Source organism: Syngnathus floridae, chromosome 10, assembly GCF_059516105.1.
Source record: "Syngnathus floridae isolate MCC-2025c chromosome 10, RoL_Sflo_1.0, whole genome shotgun sequence".
Lineage (NCBI taxonomy): Eukaryota > Metazoa > Chordata > Actinopteri > Syngnathiformes > Syngnathidae > Syngnathus > Syngnathus floridae.
Genome location: NC_142422.1, coordinates 6,289,152 through 6,301,074, shown reverse-complemented (window position 1 = coordinate 6,301,074; position 11,923 = coordinate 6,289,152). Strand labels below are relative to the sequence as shown.

The 11,923-nt window shown below is 37.6% G+C and overlaps 1 protein-coding gene across 2 annotated transcripts; it reads left to right on the top strand.

Annotated features, from left to right (window-relative positions):
* The first annotated feature begins 2,442 nt into the window (after positions 1-2,442).
* Positions 2,443-11,604, top strand: LOC148392143 (lysophosphatidylcholine acyltransferase 1). 2 transcript variants are annotated; one of them, XM_088387700.1, is made up of 15 exons: positions 2,443-2,582; positions 2,731-2,877; positions 3,654-3,793; positions 4,019-4,233; positions 4,943-5,055; positions 5,471-5,531; positions 5,671-5,729; positions 6,159-6,193; positions 6,360-6,414; positions 6,513-6,595; positions 6,896-7,021; positions 7,222-7,375; positions 7,509-7,607; positions 8,144-8,285; positions 8,500-11,604. In XM_088387700.1, exons 1-15 carry the CDS (start codon positions 2,580-2,582, stop codon positions 8,727-8,729), a joined length of 1,662 nt encoding a protein of 553 aa, XP_088243826.1. In that variant the 5' UTR covers positions 2,443-2,579; the 3' UTR covers positions 8,730-11,604. The 2 variants fall into 2 exon arrangements, with proteins under 2 accessions (XP_088243826.1, XP_088243827.1); XM_088387701.1 differs by having other exon boundaries at positions 2,726-2,877.
* The last annotated feature ends 319 nt before the right edge of the window (positions 11,605-11,923 follow it).

Genomic DNA, 11,923 nt, shown 5'->3' with positions numbered 1-11,923 from the left:
TACCCAGTATATGTGTTAGCATTTTGTTTACTAAAGCAAAAATGACAATAGCAAATCCCGTAGCCTTTTAGGCTGGGGAATGGGGACAGGAGCAAAAACAAAGAGCTTTAGTTGATTGACACATCCACCGGGTCGCCTGCCAATCATGCGCACAATCCATTTCCTCAAGCCAACGTGTTTTCTCTGTGTGTTGAATATGTTTCGGAACACAGCGGCCATTGATTGACAAGGGCGCAAGGGCTAGTAAAACATTACTGTGGCGCGAAGCAAACAATGGTCCGTATGTCACTCGGCCTCAGATGTTTGGCCTGGGGGGTTATGCGGCTTTAATAGTGGTTAGAAAATCTGGACATCCTCTCACAGTTTAATTTTCTCCCTTTCTCTTTGTTATTATACGGCAGTACAAAATCAGATTAGAATGTGTTTCATTTGACTGTTTTATTCGACTGTTCCAATAAAAATATGTTAAACATAATTTTATGTACTAAATATTTGTATGTGTTTGTGTATGGGTGTTTTGTACTCAATATTCCAAAGCCTTGAATATATAGCATTCACATATTTGGTGTGTCAATCGTAAACCACTTTGAAGGCAAGTTGCAAGCAAATGTCCAGACACTGTCATTGGAATTGAAGTCCACGATTGTGTTTTGTCTTTGTGACATTTCAAGTTAAAAGAAACAAACCCCCTTATTGGTCTATCTGCTATAATGATTGCCAAAGCAGCAATGAAAATTGTTAATTGTGCCGTTATAAGCTCTCTGCAGTGCACCTACATGCAGCTTTGGCGTAAACAATATCGGTACAACAATGATAGTGACATATTTATACTTGTCTAGGATATTGAAACTTCCCTTTCCCCCACAAAACAGTTGGAAGGCATAGTCTTGAAACACAGTGTGAGTTACCTTGCTGTTACCCAATGAAAACAATAAAAAAAACAAAATGCTCAATGTATAAAATGACCTGATACTTCGAGTATTTCGAAAATGTCATATGGATTGATTCAACACTGACATTACAATTTTAATCAGAGGCGTACAACCAAGTGTTAAAGTGCAGTAGCAGCCCTCCAGGCCATAAGAAATTGGACAAGGCACCAGCAAATTGTGTCTCCCCCAGAAACAAGTGTTTTGTGATTGTTTACCCCATGTCTTTAAATTGCATTTCTTCCTTTTTAATTTAAGCACCTCAGCTTTGAGATTGAACGGAGGGGGTGGGGGTTTAGGTAGAATGTGGTAAAGCTATTCTGCTGTTTTTTTTTTCTACCACTCCATCCTCTGCCTACGCAGTATTACACGTCCGATTCCTGTCAAATGCAAATGTCACTACCTCATACGTCAGCCTACGGCACACTTTGACTGCATGCTCGACAAAAACGGAAAGGCAGTAGTTTGTGTGTGTATGTTGAAGCGTTAGTTCCTGGTGTACTTGCAATAAGAGAAAAAAGTGTGAATACATGATGATGGTGAGAATGTATGAGTAAATTACACAATTGCACAAACCACAGGTACCATTTTTTTATGTGACACTGATGTCATTAAGTACTGTACTTTTTTTAAACACGTGCTCACACTTGCCTTTGGCTCGATAGAGTTGTTAGAACTAAATAGCCAGACAGAGGGACTGACAGACAGATAGACAAAGATGGATGGATGGATGGATGGATGGATGGATGGATGGATGGATGGATGGATGGATGGATGGATGGATGGATGGATGGATGGATGGATGGATGGATGGATGGATGGATGGATGGATGGATGGATGGATGGATGGATGGATGGAAAAAAAATAATTACCACAAGGGGATGCTATTCCTGCCTTATTGCACTGTGCCTGTGCAACAACCCTTTATGCGAAGCGAGTTTATTGCCACGAGAGGGAAGCAAAGGATTCTTTACAAATATTGTGCTGTCGAGTCTATGGCTGATCCATCACTATTTGGGCAAAAGGGGGGTAAACAGTCCAAGTGTGGATTATATGAAAAAATTATATGATTGCAAACTAAACTGTATGAGCCATTTTTTTTAACATTCTTTGGTTGCCTGATTTCTCAACTCAGCAGTGATCCCAGCGACAAGGTAGATAATTCATAAGAAATATGAAATATATATATATAATGTATTGCATTGCATTGCATTGCATTGCATCGCATCGCATTGCATCGCATTGCATTGCATTGCATTGCATTGTATTGTATTGTATTGTATTGTATTGTATTGTATTGTATTGTATTGTATTGTATTGTATTGTGTTGCGTTGCATTCTATTCTATTCTATTCTATTCTATTCTATTCTATTCTATTGCATTTGTGATTTAACTAATGAAAATCCTTGAAGAAGCTTTATTTGTTGTAACTTGATTATCGAAATATTTTATGCTATTCTTCCATCCGGGATGAGAAGTTTTGCATGCGCATGCGCAATATAAAGGCAGCGGAATCGTGGATCCGTTAGCATCCCAAGCTAGCGGTTTGCTTTGCGCACCGCACTATGAAAGGAGGCGTCTCTCGGCGTAAAGATAAAGACTTCTTCAAATAACTCCGCCTAATCCTTGAGCTAACCATTATCCCTCCATGGTACGTGATAAAAGGAGATAGCAGTAATAACAACGCAGTGTCGCCTTAATTAGCCACCGTGCAGGATACAGATTGGGTGAATACTGCGTTGCGCGTGCAAATATTATTTTGACTCCTTATCACGTTTGTGTTTTAATACGTAGAGTAGCCTCGACAAATACTAGTTTTTGGCATGAGGATACGGACTCGGAGACAATGTGCGATGGAGGGTGATGGGAAGAAGATGGACCAAGCGCCTCCGTTTAGAAACCCTTTTGTACATGTCTTGAGATTCACCCCCATGGAAAAAGCAAAGGTAACTCTCACGCATATATTCATTTGTATAGGTGAACTGCTATGAGAGTTTGTGGCCAAAAAAAATAAAAAATACGGCGAGGTTGTCTCTACTTTAATTTTGGGTTATTTTGCCCTTTTGCATGCGTTACAGTCAGCTGTGCGAGTACTACTAGCCAGCCGGCTAACATTAGCTACTTAAATGTTGCTATTAGTACTCTTTGCTACTTAAAATAATGTAAATAAACAAGACAGTTGAATGACACTGTCTTAGCATTGTACTGAACAGCACAAGTGTCTAAAACAAACACACAAAACCAGTTTTTTGACTCTTCTAAGCATGAAAGAACGTCACGAATAATCCCTCCATGATGGGCCTAAGCTTGTTGCTCTTGAAGTAATGCTTTGGGTATTTGGAAAAAACATTGTTAGTTTTAGTAACATTAAGAGTTTAAATCTGATTTTCTATGGTTGATGTCCAATGCACCTGTATGTACAGTGCCAGGCAAATCAAACCCACATGGATAGAAGCTGTTTGTCTTGCCTGCACCAACTGCTCTCACCTTGGACCTTGCAGTCTACCAAATCAAGGCTATCTCACCTTCAGAGTTACAGGATTCAGAGTCTGGTACTTCCCCACCTGTTCGTTGAGTGGTACAACAGACACCCACCTTAACACCCTGATGACTAAAAGGCTGAACCCAAAGGACTGCCAAGATTGTAGGGGATAAACCCTGCAAAACGAAAGGAAGAGGAGCTGAATGTTTTATTCATCCCTTTTTTTTTTCTCTTGTTTAGGTGGCAGTTATGACAGTCACGCTGTTTCCCATCCGTCTTCTCATAGCTGCATTTATGATGCTGCTGGCTTGGCCTTTTGCATTTGTGGCCTCAGCGGGACGCTCTGAGACTATTGTTGAACCTCAGTGCCTCTGGAGAAGGTAGGTGCCCTGCTACGTGTGACTGTTTGAAGTGCTGTTCACTAGGGGTTTGAATCTTTCGACACCTCACGATTCTATAAAGAACACGATTCAGTGGGTTATGATTATTTGATTCTAAAAAAATTACTGATGATGATGATGTACTTGTTTGATACATATTTTTCTACATTTGTCTATCTATAGTCAATTAACGCATGCTTTTAACCTAAATCCTCTTGGTTTCAGACTGGTCGACATCATTTTGAAGATCATCATGCGGGTCATGTGGTTTGCGGGTGGCTTTCATTGGATAACTGTTAAAGGGCAGAGGGCATTGCCTGCCGAAGCGCCCATTCTCACTCTGGCACCCCACTCTTCTTATTTTGATGCCATCCCAGTCACGATGACAATGGCTTCTATTGTCATGAAAGCTGAAAGCAAGGATATACCCTTGTGGGGAAGTGAGTAACTATTACAGATTTTTATTATTTGAAACCTATAGATTATCTGATCAGTCAACCACAAAAATTGATTGACACGACATTGTGCCTCAGAACTATAATTAATAATTTCAAAAGCCTTATTGCAACACCCAAAACCACTATTTGGCCACTGTGCAGACATTTGTTGATGACAGATGCACTTAGTCCAATTAGCTTTTTCTCAAGAACGCAGTGTACTGTCTCATGACCTAAGCCAGTTTGGTCTTGTGCCGCTTTTCCAATACAACTTCCTGAACGGCCCAACACCACATGGCATATTATATAGGATGACAGAACCATTCATTTGCCCCAAAATGAGCACGTTCACAAAATCGTTCACAGACCAAAAATGCTATGTTCGTATGTTCAGTAATATGTTCAGTTCACGTTCATCCAAAATATAAATGAGTTCAGGTACAACACTGCCTGTCAAATATGGCCTGGAGCTCCACTCTACACACACGGGGGCGTAGCGGTTGAGTTGGGCATGCACGTCTCAGAAAGGAAACACCAAATTGTTTTTCCTCAATTATATGAATTTTGAGATCATCTGGAGCCAAAATCGTGATCATGATTAAAATTTGATTAATTGAGCAGCGCTAAATCTTATTATTATTGTCTAAATGACTGCTGCTCGAGCCTTTGTAATTGTTTTTTCGCTCAGCTGTGTATCTGTCTTTGCCCCCAGCTTTGATAAAGTACATCAGGCCAGTGTTTGTATCACGATCAGACCAGGACTCAAGAAAGAAGACCGTGGAAGAGATCAAACGCAGAGCCCACTCTGGAGGGGAATGGCCACAGGTAAATGAATGCGTCTCAAAAAGTTGGCACTTGACGTTCATTTCGTTCCCATTTGTAATTCACATCATTCAGCTCGTTCAATTCACATTGGGGAGGATTTGCAACATCCGCAAAATTACCACATTTCAAAACTGTCCCATTTTCAACTTTAAAATTTGCACAAAATATTACAGAATTCGTTTTTTCCCTTCAAATTTCAAAATTTTTGGACCGATTCAACCCATTCCAACTTTAAAGTGTTCATCTTATGCCTACGTTTTCCAAAACGTCCCACTTATCAAGAATGAGACATTTTCAACTTTGAAATTAGAGCAGAGTTTTGTTTTTCCCTCCCTTCCAATGTCTACCTTTTCTGATCGTTTCAACCCGTTCCAGTTTTAAACTTATTTACATTGTGTCTACATTTTTCATGCAGATAATGATTTTTCCAGAGGGAACCTGCACAAATAGATCCTGCCTCATCACCTTTAAACCAGGTAAACTGGTCATAATTTTCTTTATCCTCTTTTCAGATGTATCTATGCACCTGAATGTGAGCATAGATCTTCTCAGAAATTGTATTCGCTTGGTTTGTAAAAACCATAAGCTTTAAGAGTGTTCATTTTGGTCTTGTAGGAGCCTTCATCCCAGCAGTACCTGTGCAACCGGTGGTGATGAGATACCCAAATAAATTGGTAAGAATCTTTAAATGTCAGTTACAAATATGTCCCAGGGCTAAACGAGTAAAAAAAAAAAAAAAAAAAATCATTTTTCCCTTCTTCAATATTTTTCAAGGTCCCTCTTTTCATGTATTTACTTGGGTTATCTTTGCATAAAATTTGCATTTGTTTGATGATCTTCAAGTGAGGATACTACAGGTATGCTACAAAGTAAGAACTTGAGAAGAGAGCAAATAGACATTATGTCAATGTTAAGCGTTAGTATATGTAGTAACATGTTATCCCAGAGACACCTGCTGGCGATTTTTAGGCAAAGCATCAAACAATGTATGTGTTGTCAGATATTTCTCAGTATTTGACTGTCTAGCCAATTGTAAAACTACTTTAAAATGATCTTGCATAGAAAATACAGTTTTATTTAATTGTCGATTTTGTCTTGCAAAGGATACAATCACATGGACATGGCAAGGGCCTGGAGCGTAAGTGATTTCCTTTCATACTATGTTTTACTACATTTCTTTGACAATTAAGCAATTTACAAAAAAATCTGGTCCCTCGCAACAAGCTTGTTTTCACTGAAGCTACACCTAAATCAAGTCTTTTATATAATTTTCATTCATTATGTTTATTTTCTTTTTCATCCAGGTTTAAAATCTTGTGGCTGACACTGTGCCAGCTACACAATGTCTTTGAAATAGAGGTATGTGTGTAACATGTCATGCTGTACACAATCCCAGATCATCGGGGATAAAAGTCGTCTTAGTTGAATGGCAAGTAAACCATAGTCTCTTTATGCAGTTCCTTCCCATCTACACACCCTCTGAGGAAGAGAAAAGGAACCCTGCTCTCTTTGCTATCAACGTGAGGCATGTCATGGCCAAGTAAGTTTTGAACAGCGTTGGGAGTTACTTTGAAAATGTAGTCCAGGCCAATCACGGTACTAGTTACTTGTTCAAAAAATAAGGTAATATGATTAAAGTACTATAATATTAAAGTAATGTAATTTGATTACGTTAAGCTACTTTTAAATTGTATTCATACGTCATAGTGTCATGTGATTATATTTCTCTTGTTTGTAGTAGTGATATGTTTTGTCTTAATTTTTATTTAACAGCATTTTTTTTTTTCTGCAGTGTATTATTTCATACTTAAAAGTCATGCTATTGTCTTCACTGTGGCAGAGCTCTTGAGGTCCCCATCACAGATTACTCCTTTGAGGACTGCCAGCTCGCCATGGCAGAAGGCCAGTTGAGACTGCCAGTTGAAACTTGTCTGTTGGAGTTTTCCAAACTTGTCAGGAGACTAGGGTTGGTCATTCAAACCTCACTTTATAGGAAATTTAGCATAGACGCTGTTGTCGTCAATAATTTAGAAGCAATACTCCAAATAGTCGAAGTAAGGCTATAACATGAAGTTCTACAACTATCTGACTCATATGAAATTCTGTGCCAAATGCATTTCTAATGTTTTTGAGCACATATTAATGATCATTAATTTCCTGTTGCAGGCTTAAACCCCAAAACACTGAAAAGGTACTGCAGGATTATGCAAACAGAGCCAGGAAGCTGGAAGGAAAGACGCTTTGCTTGGAAGACTTTGCTCAGTTTTTGGATGTGCACATTTCAGATATGTTACAAGATATGTTTTCCCTTTTTGATGAGGTCGGTATCTGCCGTCTTAAATAGTAACTTTTAAAGAATGTATTTTCGTTGCAAAAATGTAAATGTGATGTCAAGGAAATGTGTTAGTTACTGTATTAACCTTTCCTAATTTGTGCTACTCTTGCTTTTCTAGCATGAAGATAATAGCGTGGATATCAGAGAATATGTGATAGCCTTATCTGTTGTATGCAGACCTTCCAAAAGTCTGGAAACACTGAAATTGGCCTTCAAGGTAAGTTAGTTCTGTTTTAAGATTCAAGCCAATCTTAACACCAACTTGAATAGTGTTCATGGTTTTGTACTTTCATTTACTGAACACAGTTGGATTTAAATGTCAAAAAGCCAACAGGTTTTTGTTATTTTGTCTTTGAGGGGGCAAAACACACAAATGTTTTAACTTTGCTTTGTCCTGTACGCTTGCAAAATCTGTAATTTAAACCGGTTAAGGTTTCAAAATTGGTTATGAAAAATAAACATAATGTAGTTGGGTGAAATAGCTTTAGCCATATTTATATTTACAGATATTATATCGATCTTAAAGCTGAGTAAGCTCTATAAATGTGGGCCTCATTAGGTTTTCCCAAATCCATTCATTATTTAAAATAAAATGTATTTTTAATCAACTCAATTTAATAAGGCACCTAATGATCACCTCTCATTTAATCTCGGAGCCATAGAGCAAGTCCAGTCGGTGACCACAATAGTTTGTGATTAATCATCAATTTATAGCGTACTATGTAATGTACTGTTTATGCTGTCACTTTTAAGATGTTTGAGGCTGAGGAGGATGGCGCTATCACAGAGACAGAGTTGGCAGTTATTCTGAAGACCGCTTTGGGAGTTACTCACCTCAGTATCACTTGCTTGTTTGCTGCCATTGACAGTGAAGACACAGGAAAGATCACATTTGGTGAGAAATCTGCAAAACACGATCGAACATTTGAACTTAATTTGGATTTAAAATAAAGCATCCCACAATGATAGAAAAATGAGGAGTAAACCATTGTTGAGCTTTTGTTCATGTACTGGTTATTAATAATGCCTTTTCAGCACAAATGAGTATTTTATTTATTGTTAAGGCTTTCTGCTGTTTCTGTTTTGTCCCCCTCTTGTGGTATCTGCAGAGAGTTTCAGGAGCTTTGTGGAAGAACACATGGACTTTGCAGAGGAATACCTGTACCCTGAAAATCCTGGCCTCCTGAGTGGTACCTGCCAGCATCAACAAACAAAGACAAGCCTTTCTTTTCACAATGCGCATGACACTGCCAACAGCAAAATAACTAATGGTGTCTGCCCTGATTTCAGCCCCAATGATCATGACAGCACAATCCATGAACTCAAGAAACACAATTGAAAGAGTTAAGGTTATGGTTGTGGAACATAAAACATCTCTCCTGGTGAGAGGTTGTTATGTAATGCATGCTTGGTGTAGGTGGTTGCATTTTTTTTAATGGAAAGGGACTATATTTCACGAATTACAAATGTTTACCAGGCTTACCCTGTTGCTAGCATTGTGTCAGACGGTTTTCTTAAGTAGCGTCCTACATGATGGCAGTTTCACTTATATGTTGATTACCTTTTTTGAGGGGGTTGTCAGGAGCCCAACTTCGGCTGTTTCTTGAAGGGCACTTACTAAAGGCCGGGGTCTTTTTCTTTTCTTTTCTTTTTTTCCTCTTCTCTCAGCTGCATTTTTGAAAAGGCTGTGCATGTTTATAGCAAGGGGAAATCAAGCCTTGACAATGAAAGGAACACATTTGGGAAAGTAATGAGTTTCAAATGTATATTTGTTCCCCTTTTTTATGGTTATCTGCTTTTTGGCTAGAGAGTGGGCGTTTTCACCAGTATTGAGACGTATTTACATAAAGTTCCACCCGAGTTTACCGGTGACAATTATAGCGCTTGAAGCCATTTTAGTGCTTCAAGCTAAATTTGAGGATAACTCGGGTCATCTGAGTTGGTTACATTTTTGCTATGAGCTTGTTAAATACATATATTTATACAATATTTTTGATTTAGCTCAGGGTTCAGTAACACAAATGACAAATATACTTTTATGATGTCATCATTATTTACTTTGGGTTTTGCGCATGTCTTGTTTGAATGACATCTGTATCGTTCTGCCTACTTTCATTCACTCGTCTTTATTGTTATCACACAATTTGGACCAAATATGTGTTTGGTGAATATGTCACCTGTTATGTCTGTACCTTACAGTCGGTGGTGTAATGGCTTTAAAATGCAGAAATGGGGGTTTAGGTGTGACCGTTGAAAGCACATTTTGTTTTGGTGGCTTCGGCAGATTTTATAACAGACGTGTCATTCCAAATTCCCTTTCTGCCTTACAATGCCGTACATGTTGATAATCCCTATTCAATTCAGAGCATACATAGCTTAAATCATTTTGAAAGAAAAAATAGGCGAAAGGTTCTTATTTTTGTATAAATTCTTCGTACGATGATGTGCAGCCCGAGGCTAGTATGAAGAGCATATGTGGAACTAGCCTGAAAATATGACGCAATGATTTTAATTTTGATCACTAGAATCTTTTTTTAACTTTATTATTTTGTGTCGTAAAATACGAAATGGATAATAACATATATATATATATATATATATATATATGACAACATATATATATATATGTTATATAGATATATTTTTTCCCCCCCAATGTTGTATTATAACAGTTGAAGACCATGCTTGCATGTTTTTCCGTTCATGGCTTTCAGTAAAGCAATATTCCACTTTTTTAAGTCTTTCAAAGAGCTCTGGTATGTACTTTGAATATTCCAAATGCTGGGCATTTTGTGAATCTTTGATATACACTTATTGTTTTATTTTATTTTTTTCACTGCCATTACTTATGATCTGTGTGATCTCTGCAGATTTTATTGTTGATGAAAAATGAGCCACATTTTGTTTTCATATTATACTACAATTTAATGCTGTATTCAACCAATCAAGTCCATATATTTTGGTCCTGTTAATGCTAATTGACTGCTCCCATCTGAAATGCAGATTTTGTAGGGAAACCGATAGCCTTGAATATAATTTTGATGCTTGATAAGAGAATGTATTGACAATCTTGTCACAATCAGAATCAACTCCAAGCAAACTGAAATGTTTTTTAAGAAAAATGTAACATTTTTATTCTTTTCACTTTTCTTTGTTGAATTAGGCGTACAGTAAACAAGTGTACAAATGTGTCGGGCCTTGAGGTGATTGCGCCGCATGACAGGCCACAAGACACAAATCTTCCATAGTACGCATATTTAAATGAAATCTTAATACTGGATCAACGCTTTTAGTATTTTCCACGTTTTGTTCCTTTAGCTTTTTGTTTTCATACATGCTTGCACTTTAGTTTTCTTATTTTTCTAAAGTTCACATATAAAGCATGTTCACCTTTTTTATTAGCAGTAGTTTCTCCCTTGTAGGCAAAAAAAAGGTTTATAACATGCACTACTCCCTGTATTTTAGACCAAGCTTGGGTAATTTGCCTAAAATACAACTTTTAGACCGACATTTCTGCTTACTCTTGGATTGTTGAACATTTACAGCATGGGAATGACTGACTTTGCTAACTCTGAAACATCTAACAGATTTGAATGAGTAAGAATTGCGTGCGCCACACAGTGGAAATGTATTTGATGTTAACAGGAGTTTAATCACACTATTTCCGAGTAAATGTGAAGGAAATATTTTGTACGTCCAGAGAGGAGACATGACTGTGAAATATCACTGAAACACAATGGCAAGGATTTCACCTTGAATCGAATGTTTTTAAAAGTACCCCTTGTGCTTTTATTTATTTTCCTGCCTACGAAACATACGTTTAGATGTCAAAACGTTTTATTGATTGAATACATGTTTATGTCATCAGTATTTACACATATAACATCCCGCTGGCCCTCTGAATAACTTGTATTTATGCTGCTTGCTAAACAGTTTGTCCGTCATTGAGCCAAAGACGAAAGATGTTGTGTACTCTTGACAGAGTGATTGTCTTTTTGATGGTTCTCTGCTTATGGACTAAACAACTGTTTCTTCTGTAGCTTTACGTCACCTCTTTTTCTATACTCACGTTTTGTTTTAGAAATGCGTTTTGATGTAGAGTCATTATTGCAAGCTATTTTGCATTTGTCTATTCAGGACTGCTATGATGTAACTTGTAAATGTGACTCTTGGATCTAAGAATAAAAAAAACTCAATAGGACTGTCTTTTATAATGATGTTTGTGTGCAATTGGCCTGTAATTCTAAGTTGAGTTCTAGACAGGATACAGCATTTTAATTCACCCTCAGAAATTCAAACATTTATGGCTTACTGATTCCTGTTGACCTCTCTCAAGATAATTAACCAAGACAACCCTTAGTGGTTTCTTCTTTATTGATAAGTTGAATGAACAAATGCTGTTGAGAAGTGTTGGGGGTTTTTTTTGTTACATCAACCAACATATTTTAAATAATAACAACCAAGTGGGTGGTGTTCATTAAATATGCGAGCACCCACTGGGTTTCTCAGCAGGTTGTCTGGGAGTTTGTGTTT